This window comes from Cheilinus undulatus, linkage group 13 (genome assembly GCF_018320785.1).
Source record: "Cheilinus undulatus linkage group 13, ASM1832078v1, whole genome shotgun sequence".
Taxonomy (NCBI): Eukaryota; Metazoa; Chordata; class Actinopteri; order Labriformes; family Labridae; genus Cheilinus; species Cheilinus undulatus.
In genome coordinates this window covers 790,637-810,636 of record NC_054877.1, presented here as the reverse complement: position 1 = coordinate 810,636, position 20,000 = coordinate 790,637, and the positions used below count along the sequence as shown (strand labels likewise).

The window sequence follows — 20,000 nt, the reverse complement described above, 5'->3', positions numbered from 1 at the left end:
AACATATTAAAATGGGTGAAAAATTGCTTAAATTAGTTAAATTAATAGCAAAAATGGTGAAAAGGTGTTGAAATTGGAATTTTAAAGAACGCAAAGAGGCAAAATTTGCAAAAAAAACAAAAAATTAATTAAATTGGCAAAAACAGACACAAAAAGTGGTAAAAGTGGATAATAAAGTGGCTGAAATGGCTTTAAAGTGCAAAAAATTGGGGGAAATTAGTTAGACTGGGATGAAAAATTGATATAAACTGGCAAAAATGGGATAACTGTGGTTAAAATGGGCATAAGGGGGTAAAAAGTGGTTGATGGTGGTGATAATGAGGCAAAAATAGACATAAAGTGGCAAGAATTGGTTTAGAAGTGTCAAAAACAGGCAGAAAAAGGTGGTTGAAAGGGAATAAAATTGATATAAATGGGTTTTAAGTGCAAAGATGTGCTAAAACTGGCAAAATTTGTGTTTAAAAGGGATGAAAAGGGGTTAAAATTTGGTAAAATTGATTTAAAGTGGCAACAGTGTAATTTTAAAAAGTTTTTTATGGCATCTGGTGACCCCCTCTCAGTGTGTCGCGACCCCCAATGGGGTCTCGAACCCAAGGTTGAGAACCCCTGTTCTAAAGGACGGCGTTCTCTGACTGATGTAAATATAGAAACACGTTATATAAACCCATACATGCAGAGTGAATCTGTGAGTGTCCCCTGGTGATGGCCGAGGCTCCCTCTGGTCCTGAGCAGAGATCACACTTCACTGGGCCTGGATTTCTCTGAGCGTGTGGCGCTCTACTGTACGGCGTGACCGCGGCGTGCATGGCTGAATATCACTCATACTCATTATGCTGATGTGTGCTTACAGGATTTTCTTGGTGAACTGTATAAGAATCCCCCAAGGAGCAGAGAATGTAGGTCATCAGCAGTGGAGCGCTGATACCAGGCGGCCCATCTCTGCATTAACTCGCCCCGCGGCGTCCTCTGTGGCGTGTTCTCGTCTTAGTACCGGACACAAGGTCTGACTTTTTTGGCTCCCACCAGATTTTCTTTACAGGATTTCTGCTGCATCCTCGCAGCAGACGGAGGATACGGACCAGAGCAGTCAGGGTCTGACTCTGGAGGTCATCGACCTCACGGCGAGGGGAAACGCTCAGACAGGAAGTAAGAGAAGAATGTCGATTCACTCTAAATCAGCAGAATAACCACCAATGTCTGAACGCTGTGGATGATTTCCAATGCTGTAGATGATGTGATTGTGGGCGGAACCTCTGACGCTACAGTGGCGAAGGAAAAACTATGTTTCTCCTGGAGGTCAACCGCCAACAGAGACGTTTCACCCTCAGATTAGTAAAACTGCTTCATGCTTTACTCAAACATCCAACAACATTTCCTTCTACGCTCTCAGTGATGGGTCTGAACCTTCAGAGTCCTGGTCCAGGGTAGTCCTCAGAGCCAGACTAGATCTGAGTGTGTCACATGCAGATCACTGAGTCACTAGCAGGGAGGCAACTCTCCACCCATCAGCCAACAGAGAGCTACAGGTGACCACCGTGATCACGGATATGAATACAAACACCTTTAACAGCCTCCACGGACTAAAGTGGAAGCATTCCTGCCCAAATTTACCTTGAGAGTCATGTTGATAAACTCTAGAGCAGTGGTTCTCAATGTTGGGGTCGGGACCCTCTCAGGGGTCATAAGACACTGGAAGGGGGTCACCAGATGCCTTTAAAGGGGACATATTATGCAAAAATCACATTTTCAGGCTTTTCTAACACAAAAATGTGTCCCTGGTCTGTCCACAACCCCCTCAAGTACCAGAAAAGTCCATTCCCTCCCCCCTCTCTTTCTCCACCTTTCAGAAAATGTGTGCTGAAACAAGCCGTTCTCAGATTTTACCCTAGTGACCTCACCGGGGGCCTAAGCACCCGCCCCCAGGATTGGTTGGCCCTCCCCCACTTGGAGGAAAGTTCCGCCCTCGTCCACTGATCCTCTTGGCTACCAGCTGACATGCTGGATAGCTCAGTGGGTTACCGTGCTGACTACAGTCTAGGAGGTTGATGGTTCAAATCCCAGTCTAAACTTTTTGGAAAAAAAAAAAAAGTGTCTGTAACATCAGGAGTGCTGCATCCATTTCCTGAGAGGGGTGTGGTCAGGGGCGGAGTCAGACAGCTTATTAACATTTAAAGACACAGAAACAGCTCTGAGCAGGGCTGACAGAGGGGTTTTTAGACATGCAGAGATCTAATACTAGAGTGTTTTTTCAGCAACAAACTTCACAGGCATGTTTAAGGACCTCTGAGACCAACATAAACATGTCCTGGAAGGGAAAAATATGTCCCCCTTAAGAAACTAAGAATATTTTTTTGCACAATTTGAGCCCATTTTTGCTTCTTTTTACCCTTTTTCTGCCACCTAACACCAAATTTGGCACAGTTTTACCTGTTTTTTTCACATTTCTTGCCAGATTTTGCCCCTTTTAATGCATTTTTACTACATTACTCTAATTTCCGTCACTTCGTCATCAACTTACAAAGCTTTTTCTGTGTATTTTTTCCACTTTAAAGACATTTTTGTCACTTTAAAACCCTTTCCGCCACTTTTCCTACCTAATATCGCCTCTATTGTCATTATAGCCACTGTTAATCCCTTCTCACCACATTTTATGCTAATTTTTGCTTATTAAACCACAATAAACACGTGCCATGCCCATTTCTGCCACTTTTAAGCCAATATTGACACTTTTAACTATTGTAACCACTTTTTATTCCCGTTTGTGCCACTCTAACCCAATTCTGCCTATTTTTTGCCACTTTTATTGAATTTTTTCCAGTCATAACCTATTTCTGCTGCTTTTATAAATCCAATTTCACCACCTTTTCCACCATTTCTGTTATATTTTTACCCATTTTATTTCTGATTAAAAAAAAGGGTTTACATTTTTAAGATGACTACAAACTATGACACAAACAATAAAAAATTCCCACAATTTTAGCTTTGCTAACAGTGAGCGTGACGTCATGGCTGGGCACAGAGAGCTCTTCCCTGTATGCCCCCTTATGGACGGCCTTATCTGCACATGACTATTCTTGTGCTTGGCTGTGTTCATCCACATTCAGTGGGGTCCTCTGTCTCTGGCACCTTTATTTTGGAGGTCGTAGGCTGAAAAGGTTAAGAACCTGTGCTCTAGAGGATCATGTCTGATTGATTTCCTCAGTTTTTCCATCCACGCCTGCTGTTGAGCTCTAAACTGCCTCATCCTCTTAGATTTTGTGCTCTAAATGTCTGTTAAAGTCCTTATTTTTGGAGAATCTCATGAAAGTACTAAAAAAAGTCTTTAAAAAGGCCCAAAACATTTCAGTTTTTCAACTTTATCACAAATCCTTAACATTTTAATGAAAAATACCCCCAAATTCTCTGGAAACTACTGAATTTTTCAAGCAAACCTACAAAGTCCTTATCAAGTTTCCTTCAAATTTGAAAAACACGTTCTCAAATTACCATGAAAATGCCAAAAAATCAAAGCAAATTTCCCCAAGCTTTCTGTGCACACAGGGTCTAAGAGGTTAAAGGTGATTCAGACTCTAAAATCCTTCAGACCCCCTCACTGATCCGGTCCACAGGCTGCCTACCTGTGCTGCTCTGGATGGTTCTCACGGTGGTGGCGGACGTTCGCGGAGGAGACGACGGCAGCAGGAGCAGCGGCCTCCCTCCCTCTCCTTCCTCGTCCCCCGCACAGCCCTGGTCGATGGCCCTCACGTAGCTGTGGCTCCTCATCCGGAAGCATCCGGGCATGGGCAGAGTGTCCATGGTGTCCATGCTGTCCATGGCAGCCTCCATGGCCTGGGACTGCAGCGCGCTGTAGACCTGCTCACAGACCTGCTCGATCTGTCCGTTCAGCTCCAGCTCGCTCAGCTGGACCAGGACGGACCAGGGGAGACCAGGAGGGACCAGGATGGACCAGGACGGACCAGGATTGACCAGGACAGGTCAGAGAAGACCAGGGGGGACGAGGACAGACAAGGACGGGCCAGGGTGGACCAGGATGGACCAGGATGGACCAGGACAGACCAGAGAAGACCAGGACAGACCAGGATGGACCAGGACGGACCAGGAACAGGGGAGAAAAGAGGAAAACAGATGAGGGAGAGCATACAGAGGAAAAAGAAAGGAGAGACTATGAGGAGATCTTTCTCAGGCCAGCGGGGGAACCTCGCTGGCCTGAGAAAGTTAAAGATGCTGGGATTAAAATTAGAGATGCTGAGATTAAAATAAGGGAGTATAAGATTACAGTTAGAGATGCTGAGATTAAAATTAGAGATGATGAGATTACAGTTAGAGATGCTGAGATTAAAATAAGGGAGTATAAGATTACAGTTAGAGATGCTGAGATTAAAATTAGAGATGATGAGATTACAGTTAGAGATGTTGAGATTAAAATTAGAGATTGTAAGAATACAGTTATGGATTAATGGATAATGAGATTAAATTTAGGATGATGAGATTAAATTTAGGATGCTGAGATTAAATTTAGGATGCTGAGATTCAATTAATGATGCTGAGATCAAATTTAGGATGCTGAAATTAAATTAATGATGCTGAGATTAAATTTAGGATGCTGAGATTAAATTTATGTTGCTGAGATTAAATTTAGGATGCTGAGATTAAATTAATGATGCTGAGATCAAATTTAGGATGCTGAGATTAAATTTACAATGCTGAGATTAAATTTAGGATGCTGAGATTAAATTTATGTTGCTGAGAATAAATTTAGGATGCTGAGATTAAATTAAAGGATGCTGAGATTAAATAAATGGATACTGAGGTTAAATTAAAGATGCTAAGATTAAATTTCAGATGCTGAGGTTAAATTGAAGATGCTGAGATTAAATTAATGATGCTGAGATAAAATTTAGGATGCTGAGATTAAATTTAGGATGCTGAGATTAAATTAATGGATACTGAGGTTAAATTAATGGATACTGAGGTTGAATTAAAGATGCTGAGATTAAAATTAGGATGCTGAGATTAAATATGAGCATACTGAGGTTAAATTTAGGATGCTGAGATTGAATTTAAGGATGCTGAAATTAAATTTAGGATGCTGAGATTAAATTAATGATGCTGAGATTAAATTTACTATTCTGAGATTAAATGAGCATACTGTGATTATATTAAAGGATGCTGAGATTATATAAATGGATACTGAGGTTAAATTGAAGATGCTGAGATTAAATTAAAGATGCTGAGATTAAATTAATGATGCTGAGATTAAATTTAGGATGCTGAGATTAAATTTAGGATGCTGAGATTAAATAAATGGATGCTGTGATTAAATGAATGGATACTGAGGTTAAATTAAGGATGCTCAGTTTAAATTTAGGATGCTGAGAATAAATTAGGGAGGTTGAGGTTAAATTTAGGATGCTGTGATCAAATTTAGGATGCTGAGATTAATTTTCGGAAGCTGAGATTAAATTTAAGGATGCCGAGATTAAATATTAGGATGCTTAGATTGAAATAAGGAAGCTGAGATTAAATTTAGGATGCTGAGATTAAAATATAAGGATGCAGAGAATAAATATAAGGATGATGAGATAAAATATAGGGATGCTGAGGTTAAATTAAGGATGCTGAGATTAAATTTACTATTCTGAGATTAAATAAATGGATGCTGTGATTATATTAAAGGATGCTGAGATTATATAAATGGATACTGAGGTTAAATTGAAGATGCTGAGATTAAATTAAGGATGCTGAGATTAAATTAATGATGCTGAGATTAAAGTTAGGATGCTGAGATTAAATTTAGGATGCTGAGATTAAATTTAGGATGCTGAGATTAAATTGAAGGATGCTGAGATTAAGTTAAGGATGCTGAGATTAAATATAAGGATGCTGAGAATAAATATAAGGATGCTGAGATCAAATATAGGGATGCTGAGGTTAAATTAAGGATGCTGAGATTAAATTTAGGATGCTGAGATTAAATTTAGGATGCTGAGATTAAATAAATGGATGCTGTGATTAAATTAAAGGATGCTGAGATTAAATAAATGGATACTGAGGTTAAATTGAAGATGCTGAGATTAAATTTAGGATGCTGAGGTTAACTTAAGGATGCTGAGATTAAATTTAGGATGCTGTGATTAAATTTAGGATGTTGAGATTAAATTGAAGGATGCTGAGATTAAATAAATGGATACTGAGGTAAAATTTAGGATGCCAAGATTAAAATTAGGATGCTGAGATTAAACAAATGGATGCTGTGATTAAATTAATGATGCTGAGATTAAATAAATGGATACTGAGGTTAAATTGAAGATGCTGAGATTAAATTTAGGATTCTGAGATTAAATTATTGATGCTGAGATTAAATTTAGGATCCTGAGATTAAATTTAGAATGCTGACATTAAATGAATGGGTGCTGAAATTAAATGAATGGATACTGAGGTGAAATTAAAGATGCTCAGTTTAAATTTAGGATGCTGAGAATAAATATAGGGATGCTGAGATTAAATTTAGGATGCTGAGATTAAATTTAGGATGCTGAGATCAAATTTAAGGATGCTGAGATTAAATATTAGGATGCTTACATTGAATTAAGGAAGCTGAGATTAAATTTAGGATGCTGAGATCAAATTTAGGATGCTGAGATAAAATTTAAGGATGCTGAGATTAAATATTAGGATGCTTAGGTTGAATTAAGGAAGCTGAGATCAACTTTAGGATGCTGAGATCAAATTTAGGATGCTGAGATAAAATATAAGGATGCTAAGAATAAATATAAGGATGCTGAGATAAAATATAGGGATGCTGAGGTTAAATTAAGGATGCTGAGATTAAATTCACAATGCTGAGATTAAATAAATGGATACTGTGATTATATTAAAGGATGCTGAGATTATATAAATGGATAGTGAGGTTAAATTGAAGATGCTGAGATTAAATTAAGGATGCTGAGATTAAATTAATGATGCTGAGATTAAATTTAGGATGCTGAGATAAAATTTAGGATGCTGAAGTTAAATTAAGGATGCTGAGATTAAATAAATGGATACTGAGGTTAAATTGAAGATGCTGAGATTAAATTTAGGATGCTGAGATTAAATTTAGGATGCTGAGATTAAATAAATGGATGCTGAGATTAAATAAATGGATACTGATGTTAAATATAAGGATGCTGAGAATAAATATAAGGAAGCTGAGATTAAATATAGGGATGCTGAGGTTAAATTTAAGGATGCTGAGATTAAATTTAGGATGCTGAGATTAAATAAATGGATGCTGTGACTAAATTAAAGGATGCTGAGATTAAATAAATGGATACTCAGGTTAGATTGAAGATGCTGAGATTAAATTTAGGATTCTGAGATTAAATTAAGGATGCTGAGATTAAATTTAGGATGCTGAGATTAAATTAAAGGATGCAGAGATTTAATCAATGATGCTGAGATTAAATTTAAGGGTGCTGAGATTAAATTTAGGATGCTGAGATTAAATTAAAGGATGCTGAGATTAAATAAATGGATACTGAGGTTAAATTAAAGGTGCTCAGTTTAAATTTAGGATGCTGAGAATTAAAGGATGCTGAGATTAAATTTAGGATGCTTAGATTACATTTAAGGATGCTGAGATTAAATTTAGGATGCTGAGATTAAATATAAGGATACTGAGGTTAAATTTAGGATGCTGAGATTAAATTTAAGGGTGCTGAGATTAAATTTAGGATGCTGAGAATACATATAAGGATACTGAGGTTAAATTTAGGATGCTGAGATTAAATTTAAGGATGCTGAAATAAGATTTACGATGCTGAGAGGAAATTTACGATGCTGAGATTAAATTAAGGATGCTGAGATTAAATTAATGGATACTGAGGATAAATTGAAGATGCTGAGATTAAATATTGGATGCTGAGGTTAAATTTAGGATGCTGAGATCAAATTTAGGATGCTGAGATTAAATTAAAGGATGCTGAGATTAAATAAATGGATACTGAGGTGAAATTGAAGATGCTGAGATTAAATTAAGGATGCCGAGATTAAATTAATGATGCTGAGATTAAATTTAAGGGTGCTGAGATTAAATTTAGGATGCTGAGATTAAATTAAAGGATGCTGAGATTAAATAAATGGATACTGAGGTTAAATTAAAGGTGCTCAGTTTAAATTTAGGATGCTGAGAATTAAAGGATGCTGAGATTAAATTTAGGATGCTTAGATTACATTTAAGGATGCTGAGATTAAATTTAGGATGCTGAGATTAAATATAAGGATACTGAGGTTAAATTTAGGATGCTGAGATTAAATTTAAGGGTGCTGAGATTAAATTTAGGATGCTGAGAATACATATAAGGATACTGAGGTTAAATTTAGGATGCTGAGATTAAATTTAAGGATGCTGAAATAAGATTTACGATGCTGAGAGGAAATTTACGATGCTGAGATTAAATTAAGGATGCTGAGATTAAATTAATGGATACTGAGGTTAAATTGAAGATGCTGAGATTAAATATTGGATGCTGAGGTTAAATTTAGGATGCTGAGATCAAATTTAGGATGGTGATTTTAAATTTCGGAGGTTGAGATTAAATTAAAGGATGCTGAGATTAAATATGAGGATGCTGAGATAAAATTAAGGACGCTGAGATTAAATTTACGATGCTGAGATTAAATTTAGGATGCTGAGATTAAATATAAGGATACTGAGAATAAATATTAGGACACTGAGATCAAATTTAGGATGCTGAGATTAAATTTAGGATGCTGATATCAAATTTAGGATGCTGAGATTAAATATAAGGATGCTGAGAATAAATATAAGGATGCTGAGATAAAATATAGGGATGCTGAGGTTAAATTAAGGATGCTGAGATTAAATTTAGGATGCTGATCTTAAATATAAGGCTGCTGAGATTTAATTAATGATGCTGAGATTAAATATAAGGATGCTGAGATTAAATTTAGGATGCTGAGATTAAATATAAGGATGCTGAGAATAAATATTAGGACACTGAGATCAAATTTAGGATGCTGAGATTAAATTTAGGATGCTGATATCAAATTTAGGATGCTGAGATTAAATATAAGGATGCTGAGAATAAATATAAGGATGCTGAGATAAAATATAGGGATGCTGAGGTTAAATTAAGGATGCTGAGATTAAATTTAGGATGCTGATATTAAATATAAGGATGCTGAGATTTAATTAATGATGCTGAGATTAAATATAAGGATGCTGAGATTAAATTTAGGATGCTGAGATTAAATATAAGGATGCTGAGATTAAATTTAGGATGCTGAGATTAAATTTAGGATGCTGAGATTAAATTTAAGGATGCTAGGATTAAATATAAGGATGCTGAGATAAAATATAGGGACGCTGAGATTAAATCAAGGATGCTGAGATTAAATTTAGGATGCTGAGATTAAATTTAGGATGCTGAGATTAAATATAAGGATGCTGAGATTAAATATAAGGATGCTGAGATTAAAGATAAGGATGCTGAGATTAAAGATAAGGATGCTGAGATTAAATATTAGGATGCTGAGATTAAATATAAGGATGCTGAGGTTAAATATAAGGATGCTGAGATTAAAGATAAGGATGCTGAGATTAAAGATAAGGATGCTGAGATAAAATGTAGGGATGCTGAGGTTAAATCAAGGATACTGAGATTAAATTTTGGGGTTTTACAATACAGCTGAAAACAGTCTAATATTGCCTATGCATAACATCTAGGTTAGGGATGGGAGACTTTGGTGATCCTGCTGGCGACCAGTTTTTCACCCCTGATTTAGGCTCCCTGTGATTCACAAGCTGTTACCACTGCACCCTGTCAGCACTTAAAACCAGTTCAGACTGAAGATTTGGAACAGAGCAGGTTTACAGTACTGTAAATGAAAATGTGAACAGATCAGTTTAGAACTACACACTTCTCCTGTTAGAGCTGAAAGGATCTGTGTGGGGAGAGCAGACATTCTGATTAAGGAGTTTATAGGGTTAAAGGGTCGATCCATGCAGAGGAGGACATTTGAAGTGTTAATAGAGGAGTTAAAGGGTGATTTGGTCTGTTAATGGTGAGAGTCAGGCTGAGGAAGTGAAGGTTCAAGGTGAGGTTAAGGTGGGACGAATGAAGGCTGACGGGGCCCAGCGTTCTTCTATGTGATAAATTCACCCACACATCCACCAATCACAATCGCATGGAGACTAAACTACGAGGCTCACAGCCATCAAGAAATCTCATCTCAACGTTTTTGTTTTACAGAGTTAAATTTCCCAGGACAGAGAATGAAATGTGTGACCGGTGCAGAGTGGACAGTGAACCAGCAGCAAAGCCTGGTGTAACAGCAGTAAACATAAACTAAAGGCTGATGGCTGCAGACATGCTCAGATTATTCAAAGTGTCTGACAGAAAAACAGAGAGGATCCCTGCAGAGAGAGACATTTTTGATGATAAGTAGAAGGATTTCTGTAAAACATGTTTCTCTCTGGAGACGCTGCTTTTGAAGAAGAAAGGTAAAATTACCAAGCAGAAGAAGAAGGCTGCTTAATTAGTCATTTTGTGTTTGTATGTTTTTTAGTGTGTGGGTGGGACTGATATATTGTTCTGGATCTGACAAACCCTTACTACACAGCAGGAAAAATACACCAACTGCTGTTTGAGGCGACAGTAGAGTAGAGACGCTCTGAAATATTTGTGTCAGCGGTAGCTTTGACAAGAACACTGCAGTGAAAGTTTTTACTTGGCATGAAAACATCTAACCATAAAAGTATCTCTGTTCTTTCTACATTTACTACTTTTGTCTTTTTGCCCCAAAATAAATGGCTAAAAAATGTAAGGCCTGTCACCTTACTGGACCAAATCACTCAACCTTCAGGGGTATCAGTTGGCCCTTTTAGGAAGCTCAGGAGATTGCTTTGAATTTTGCCTTTTCTCTGCACATGCTCTCATTTTTCATTTGCACCAAAGCCGCTGAAACTGATTCAAAAACACTGTGCCAGAAATCTTGGGTTCCTCCTGGTGCACTGAATCCTGAGTCATTCCTGGTGCAGTGGACCATGAGTTCCTCCTGATGCACTGGAGCATGAGTTCCTCCTGGTGGAGTGAAAATTGGGTTCGTCCTGGTGCAGTGGACCATGGGTTCCTCCTGGTGCAAAGGATCTTTGTTTTGCCTGCATTCCTCCCGTTGTAGGGACCTTGGGTTCATCCTTGTGCATTGGAGCCTGGGTATAAAAACCTGGGTTCCACCTTGTGCATTGCAGCCTGGGTTTCTCCTGGTGTAAGAATTCTTGGTTTTCCTGACGTAGTGAACCTTCGCTTCCTCCTGGTGCAGAAGGTGATGGGTTCAGTGGAGTCTGAGTTTATCCTGGTGCAGTGGACCATGGCCTCTTCCAGGTGCAAGAGACCATGGGCTCCTCCCCATGCAGTAGACCATGGGTTCCTCCTGGTGCAGTGGACCATGGGTTCCTCCTGGTGCAGTGGACCACGGGTTCATCCTGGTGCAGTAGTCCATGGGTTCCTCCTGGTGCAGTGGACCATGGGTTCCTCCTGGTAGAGAAGACCAGGGGTTCTTACTGGTGAGTATCCCTTGGGTTCCTCCTGGTACAGTAGACCATGGGTTCCTCCTGGTACAGTAGACCATAGGTTCCTCCCGGTACAGTAGACCATGGGTTCCTCCTGGTACAGTAGACCATGGGTTCCTCCTGGTACAGTAGACCATGGGTTCCTCCTGGTACAGTAGACCATGGGTTCCTCCTGGTACAGTAGACCATGGGTTTCTCCTGGTACAGTAGACCATGGGTTTCTCCTGGTACAGTAGACAATGAGTTCCTCCTGGTACAGTAGACAATGAGTTCCTCCTGGTACAGTAGACCATGAGTTCCTCCTGGTAGAGTGGACCATCGGTTCCTCCTTGTTCAGCAGACCATGGGTTCCTCCTGTTGCAGTGGACAATGGGTTCCTTCTGGTAGAGTGGACCATGGGTTCCTTCTGGTGCAGTGGACAATGAGTTCCTCCCATTGCAAAGGACAAAGAATTTTTCCTGGTACAGTAGACCATGAGTTCGTCCCGGTAGAGAGGACCATAAGTCTCTCCTTGTGCAATTGGGTCTAAGTTTATCCTTGTGCACTGGAGCCTGGGTTCTTCCTGGTGCAGTATCCCTTGGGTTCCTACCTGTACAGAGTGGACCATGGGTTCCTCCTGGTAGAGTGAACCATGGGTTCCTCCTGGTGCAGTGGACAATGGGTTCCTCCTTGTATAGTGGACCATGTGTTCCTCCTGGTGCAGGACTATACCTCTCTGCTTTTGGACACAGAGTTTTGGTGGTTCCATGATGACTTAAGGCATTGCTATCTGTGTCTTGCCCCCTCATCACCCTGGCCTACATGACACCTAGCAGCTCAGGGAGGGTCTGATCCTGACTTGAGTGGAGATTACCAGGAGACCATCAGGAGGTCATACTTTGGTTTTGGAGTGCTGCCCGCAGTAGGTTGATGATTTCAGTTTCCATAGACCACAGTTCAGTCCTTGATGTACTACATGTCTCCTTAAAGACATGAAAACTAGTGATGATGGTTCAGCCTTGTGGACATTCTTACTGTGCTTTTACCTCTAATCTAAATGTTTGAAACAAAATTCATTCAAAGTCTTTGCTGTTATTTACTGTTATTTTCAGGAGCACCACTTTGACTCCTCCAAAAAGTCAATCCGATAACTTTTAGACTGAAATATCTGGCTTCATAGAGTCTTAGATATAAAATCTTATCTTTGCTTGGCTCTTATCCACCCTGACTCTCACTGTTTTCAGACTGAAGCTAATGTAGTTAGCCTGCAGCTAGCTGTTAGCAGGCTAAACTTTAACATGAACTCTGTTGAACATCGCTCCTCAGTGTATAAAAGTACATAACAGGATTCAGAGACACAGCAGACCAACCTGACTGATGGTGCTCATGGCCCGCATGTAGCTTTCATTGCGTGAGCGGTATTGGGGTGAGGACAGCAGCGATTTGGGGTCGAGGAGGGTTTTGGGGTCCAGGGTATCCAGGCTTCTATTGATTGAAACCTCACTCACCGCTCGCAGGTAACTGTGGCTCCTGATCTGCAGCTTTGGGGAGTGCTCTGTGGAGATCCTGCGGACAGGGGAAAGAGACGGAGGGTTAGGAAAAACAGAGCTCGCCACCCAGGCCTCATCTAAAACCATGTAGATCAATCCCATCTACACCGTCTGCTCTTTAATCCTTTCTCAGACTGAACCTCCTCTGCAGTACGCCTACAGCACCTTCTCCAGCCCCCTCAGCAGAGCTGAACTGTAGTAAAACTGACTAAAGTCATTCAGAAAGTGTTTTCTCAGGATGTTTTTTGAATGTGGCTGTCAGGACTGTTGAGTGAGTAATCCATTTTGTTTGGAACAGAATAGTTATGGTAGAAGGATAAGATTCCAGCCAGCAGAGCCTCTTTATCTACAGTTTAAACGTGTCAATCAGAGGAGTTCGAATGTGGATGTTTTACAGGAGAATCAGCTCCAGGGACTGAATGCATCCATTTATGGCTGACTGATGCAGCTGTAATCCTTTTGTCTTTATTCGTCAGAGCTGTTAAATCGACTTATCACTTTTATTTTGTCTAGCTATTTACACCAGCGTCTCAGTTTAGTCATGGAAAAAAACAAACTCTTCACCCAGAGCCCTCTAATGTCCAAGCTGAGAAGCACAACACAATTAAGCACAACCTTCATGTTTTCATGGGGGCCATATTTCATTTATCTCTACACTTTCCTGTCTTAATCTTAGGCTGACTGACTTCCTGTTTGGACTTGCTTTTATTCTGAAAGATTCAAACCTAGAGTGGACCAGAGAAAAAATGAACTTGCTCTGGATCTTAAAGGAAGTGGACAGTAAAAAGGTCAGTGTTTGATGACTTCTGATTTCTTTCTCTGAGCTCCCTGTGAGTTTTTAAAGAGAAACGAGACAGAGAGGAGCAGTGATGGACTTACACCATATGGACTAAAGTATTTGTCCAGCTGTTAATTATTGAGTTCAGGTGTTCCAATCAGACCCACAAAAACATGGCAAAAAATGAGTGAAAAATGACTTAAATAGGCAAAAAGCAGTCAAGAGTGGCAAAAAAGAGCAAAAACTAGGAAACACGTGGTATTTAATGGCAAAAGCTTCCTTAAACGGGCAAGAACGATGCAAAAGAGGCAAAAAAAAGTGGCAAAAATGGGCAGAAAAATGGGGGGAAAAAAGGGCATTTAATGTCAAAATGTCGCTGAAATGAGTTACAGGTGACAAAAATGGCCCAAATTTGGCAAAAACATGGCAAAAAAAAGAGTGAAAAGTGACTAAAATAGACAGAAAAGCAGTCAAGAGAATTTGATCTCCCCAGGACAGATTTTTTCAGGTACTTGCAGTTAAGAACCTTTGTGAAAACACAAAAGGAGCTGGATAAACTCATAAAACCTACCCCTTTAGAAAAGTTTCTTATTCTAATACAAAAGGGGAAGGAAAACAATAAGAAAATAATCTGTAAATTATATGATATATTTCTGACTATGACCCTAAGCAGTTCTTTGGAGGTGAGGCGGAGATGGGAGGCGGAAATAAATATAACTTTAACGGAAGATGATTGGAAGGAAGTGTGTACTGAAGCACATTTAGTTACAAACTCAAACACGTGGAGGGAATTTAAATGGAAAATGATCATTAGATTTTTTAGGACTCCAGATTTGAAAAATGTTTCAGTCACAGTCCAGCTCCTGTTGGAGAAACTGTGGAGCATACGTTGCCAATTACACTCATATATTTTGGACATGTCCTAAACTCTGTCTGTTTTGGAGGGAGATATTTGATGCATTAAAGGAAATTTTTCAACAGGACATTCCACAGGATCCCAGAGTAGCACTGCTAGGGGTCACACCCAGGGGTCTGAATGGGAGATCCAAAAAATACTTGTTAAACATACTATTTACAGCAGCCCTTAAGTGTATAACCATAAGATGGATGAAACCAGACCCACCCACTTATAATATATGGATGCAAAAAGTCTGGGATATCTATCAAATAGAACAAATCACTTACCTATTAAGACTCCAAAAAGACATTTTTACCTCACGTTGGAAACCTGTTATGGCTTTACTTTTACAGTAAAGATGCAGTTTCTTAGTACCGATCCATTGTATGTGTCGTGTGCTACTTTGCTTTACAATCATTGTGCCATATTATTTTAAATTTAATACTGCACCTTACACCTGGACTTTCTAGATCCTGATATGTGATGAGGGGTTTCCTTTTATTTTTGTTTTGTTTTGTTTGTTTGACTAAAAGGGATTCTACTCTTCTTTATTGTTTAATTTTACTTACATGCTTAAGTACACAGGTGTGTATTTATGATTATTAGTATATGCTCTTGAGTAGGTGTGTATGGCTGCATATATACATATGTTTATGTTTGACCATTTCTTTAAATCTTTTATTTCTCTTTTTCTTTGTTTATTCCATAAGGAATTGATTAATGTGATGGGTACTAATACTATACAGCTGGAAGAGAAGGACATGTCTATATTGTACTGTTGTTGATTGAAAAATAAATAAAAAATAAGTTCCAAAAAAAAGAAAAGTAGTCAAGACTGGCACAAAACAGCAAAAAAAAAGGAAAAAGGGGTATTTAATGGCTTTTGTAGACCCACAGGTGTATAAAACCTCTCCGTGCAGTCTCAAACATCTGCGATCCTAAACAGCTTGCTCTGCAGAGCTCAGAGACTTCCAGCGTGGTTCTGTGATGATGATGAAACCTTTGACACAATTCATCCCTGCTGGATATTCTACACTCAGCTGTCAGTGGTGTTATTAGAAAGTGGAAGAGTTTAGGAACAACAGCGACTCAGCCATGAAGCAAAAGACCAGGTAAGATCACAGAGCGGGGTTAACGACTGCTAAGGCTCATGGGTAAAAGTCTCCAAGTCTGCTGATTCCATAGCTGAACTTCCTCTGGCATTAATGTAAACACTAAAACTGCAGCAGGAGCTTCATGAATGGGTTTCCATGGCAACAGCTGCATGCAAGCCTCACATCACCAAGTCTAAAACCAAGCATCAGATGGAGTAAAGCACACCGACACTGGACTGTGGCGCAGTGGAAACGTGTTCTGTGGAGTGACCAGTCATCTTCTCTGTTTACAGTCACATGGGTGAGTCTGGGTTTGGAGGATGCTGGGAGAACATTACCTGTCTGACTGTGAAGTTTGCTGGAGGAGGAAAAATGATATGGGGCTTTTATTCAGGGTCTGGGCTAGGCCCCTTATCTCCAGTGAAGGCAGATCTTAATGCTTCAGCGGACCGAGACATTCTGGACAATGCTACGCTTCCAACTGTGTGGCATCAATTTGGGGAAGGCTCTTTTCTATTCCAGCATGACGGTGCCCCAGAGCACAAAGAAGGACTAGAATGACATGTTTCGATGAGTTCAGAGGAAGAACTTGTGAACCTGACCTCAACCTCCTCCATCACCTTTGGGATGAACTGGAATAAAGATTGTGAGCCAGGCCTCCTGGTCCAACATCATCACTTGACCTCATAAATGCTCTACAGAAAGAATGGACACACATTCCCACAGAAACACTCCAAAGGTTAGTAGAAATCCTTCCGGGAAGAAGACAGACTCCAGCAGACTCCGTATTAAAGTATTTTAATACAATTTTAATACAATGTCATTACAGTCCCTGTTGGTGAAATAGTCAGGTGGCTAAATACTTTTGTCCACATGTATTTAAAATCACTGTGGCTGAAGGGAGACTTGAATAATCCAAAGTACAAGGGAAAGTAACAAATTACATTTACTCTCATTACTGTTAATGAGTAGCTTTACATGTACATGTCTCTGTGTCTCTATGTGTCTCTGTGTAGCTTTGTCTCTCCATCTGTTTGTCTCTATGTGTCTTTATGTCTCTGTGTCTCTGTGTCTCCTTGTCTCTCCGTTTGTCTGTATGTGTCTGTATGTCTCTCTGTCTCTATGTCTCTCTATCTCTCTGTCTCTTCATGTCTCTTTGTCTCTAAGTGTCCCTTTGTCTCTCTGTCCCAACATGTCTCTCTGTCTCTACGTGCATCTTTGTCTCTCTGTCTCGACATGTCTGTCTCTACGTGTATCTTTGTCTCACTGCCTCTATGCGTCTCTTTGTCTCTACGTGTATCTTCGTCTCTCTGTCTCGACATGTCTCTGTCTCTACGTGTATCTTTGTCTCTCCGCCTCTACGTGTCGCTTTGTCTCTAGGTGTATCTTTGTCTCTCTGTCTCGACATGTCTCTGTCTCTATGTGTATCTTTGTCTCTCCGCCTCTACGTGTCGCTTTGTCTCTAGGTGTATCTTTGTCTCTCTGTCTCGACATGTCTCTGTCTCTATGTGTATCTTTGTCTCTCCGCCTCTAAGTGTCTCTTTGTCTCTACGTGTATTTTTGTCTCTCTGTCTCGACCTGTCTCTGTCTCTACGTGCATCTTTGTCTCTCTGCCTCTACGTGTCTCTCTGTCTCTGTATGTCTCTTTTTCTCTACATGTCTCTTTGTTTCTACATGCCTCTATGTGTCTCTCCGTCTCTATGTGTGTCTTTGTCTCTTTGTCTTTACGTGTCTCTTTGTCTCTACGTGTATATTTGTCTCTCTACCTCTACGTGTCTCCTTGTCTCTCAGTCTCTACGTGTCTCCTTGTCTCTACGTGTCTCTTTGTCTCTCTGTCTCTATGTGTGTCATTGTCTCTACATGTCTCTTTGTCTCTACATGCCTCTACATGTCTCTCTGTCTCTATGTGTCTCTTTGTCTCTACGTGTCCCTTTGTCTCTCTCTGTCTTTACGTATCACTTTGTCTCTTTGTCTCTATGTGTCTCCTTGTCTCTCTGCCTCTACGTCTCTCTCTGTCTCTGTCCCTAAGTATCTCGTTGTCTCTTTGTCTCTACGTGTCTCCTTGTCTCTCTGCCTCTCTGTGTCAGTTGTCTGATCCAGTGTAAAGCTGTTACCTCTCCTACTCCCTCTAATGACTCTCTTTCTATTTTCAGTGCTGTAAAAGCTTAATTAGACAAAGCTGATAGTTCCTGCTGTCGATCAGACGTTAGATTACACGTCTCCCACAGGAAAAATTACCCAGAAGTCCTTTAGCACAGAGTGAAGGCTGCTTCAGCAAAATTAAACCTACAGAAATGTGTATTCCTCCACGATAAAAATCTTTTTCATTGAGAAACCTTATCAGTTATTTGGAATATTTTTGTTGTAATATTTTGTAATATGTTGTTATTGATATCTGAAGGTTTTGTCCTTAAAGTTAGCTCCTTCTGCTCTTGTAGAAATTCCTCAAGTAACAACCAACCAGCTAAACACAGACCAACCAACAACCAACCAACAAACCAAACAGCTAAACACAAACCAACCAAAAACCACCCAACTAACCAGCTAAACACGAACCAACCAACAACCAACCAACAAACATAACAGCTAAACACGAACCAACCATCAAACCAACAAACCAAACAGCTAAACACAAACCAACCAACAACCAAAAACCACCCAACAAACTAACCAGCTAAACAAGAACCAACCATCAAACCAACAAACCAAACAGCTAAACACAAACCAACCAACAACCAACCAACAAACTAACCAGCTAAACATGAACCAACCAACAACCAACCAACAAACTAACCAGCTAAACATGAACCAACCAACAACCAACCAACAAACCAAACAGCTAAACACAAACCACCCAACAACCAACCAACAAACCCAACAGCTGAACACGAACCAACCAACCACCCCCCAACAAACCAAACAACTAAACACGAACCAACCAAGGACCAACCATCAAACTAACCAGCTAAACATGCACCAACCAAACACCACCCAACAAACTAACTAGCTAAACACGAACCAACCAACAACCAACCAACAAACCAAACACCTAAACACGAACCAACCAACAACCACCCATCAAACTAACCAGCTAAACATGCACCAACCAAACACCACCCAACAAACTAACCAGCTAAACACGAACCAACCAACAACCAACCAACAAACCAAACTCCTTAACACGAACCAACCAACAACCACCCAACAAACCAAACAGCTAAACACCAACCAACCAACAACAAACAAACCAAGTAACCAGCTTAACACGAACCAACCAACAACCAACCAACAAACCAACTAAACATGAACCAACCAAAAAACAACAAACCAAGAAACCAACCAGCCAACAACCAAGCAACCAACACACTTACCAACCACCAACCAACCATCAAACCAACAAACCAACCAACAAACTAACCAGCTAAACACAAACCACTCAACAACCAACCAACAAACCCAACAGCTGAACACGAACCAACCAACAACCACCCAACAAACCAAACAGCTAAACACGAACCAACCAACAACCACCCAACAAACCAAACAGCTAAACACAAACCAACCAACAACCACCCAACAAACCAAACAGCTAAACATGAACCAACCAACAACCAACCAACAAACCAAACACCTAAACACGAACCAACCAGCAACCAACAAACCAAGAAACCAACCAGCCAAAAAACCAAACACCTAAACACGAACCAACCAACAACCACCCAACAAACCAAACAGCTAAACATGAATCAACCAGCAACCAACAAACCAAGAAACCAACCAGCTAACACACCAAGCAACCAACACACTTACCAACCACCAAGCAACCAATTAACCGACAAACCAACCAACAAACCAACCAGCTAGCCAACCAACAAACCAACCAACAACCAACCAACAAACCAGCCAGACAACAAACCAACAAACCAACCAACAACCAACCAACAAACCAGCCAGACAACAAAGCAACAAACCAGCCAACAACCAAACCAACAAACCAGCCAACATCCAACCAACAAACCAGTCAGTCAACCAACAAACTAGCCAACAGACCAAACAACAAACAACAAACCAGCCAACAACCAACCAACCAACCAACCAGCCAACCAACCATCAAACCAAGCAACAA

General features: G+C 40.0%; 1 protein-coding gene across 1 annotated transcript in view; it reads right to left on the bottom strand.

Annotated features, from left to right (window-relative positions):
- The window catches only part of LOC121520456 (disks large-associated protein 1-like), a 192,657-nt gene that overhangs the window by 51,886 nt on the left and 120,771 nt on the right, over positions 1 to 20,000 (bottom strand). The window contains exons 5-6 of the mRNA XM_041803916.1: positions 12,925 to 13,120; positions 3,618 to 3,900 (exon numbers count right to left, since the gene is read on the bottom strand). Of these exons, the coding sequence (XP_041659850.1) occupies positions 3,618 to 3,900; positions 12,925 to 13,120 (479 nt within the window). The remainder of the gene's footprint in view (positions 1 to 3,617; positions 3,901 to 12,924; positions 13,121 to 20,000) is intronic.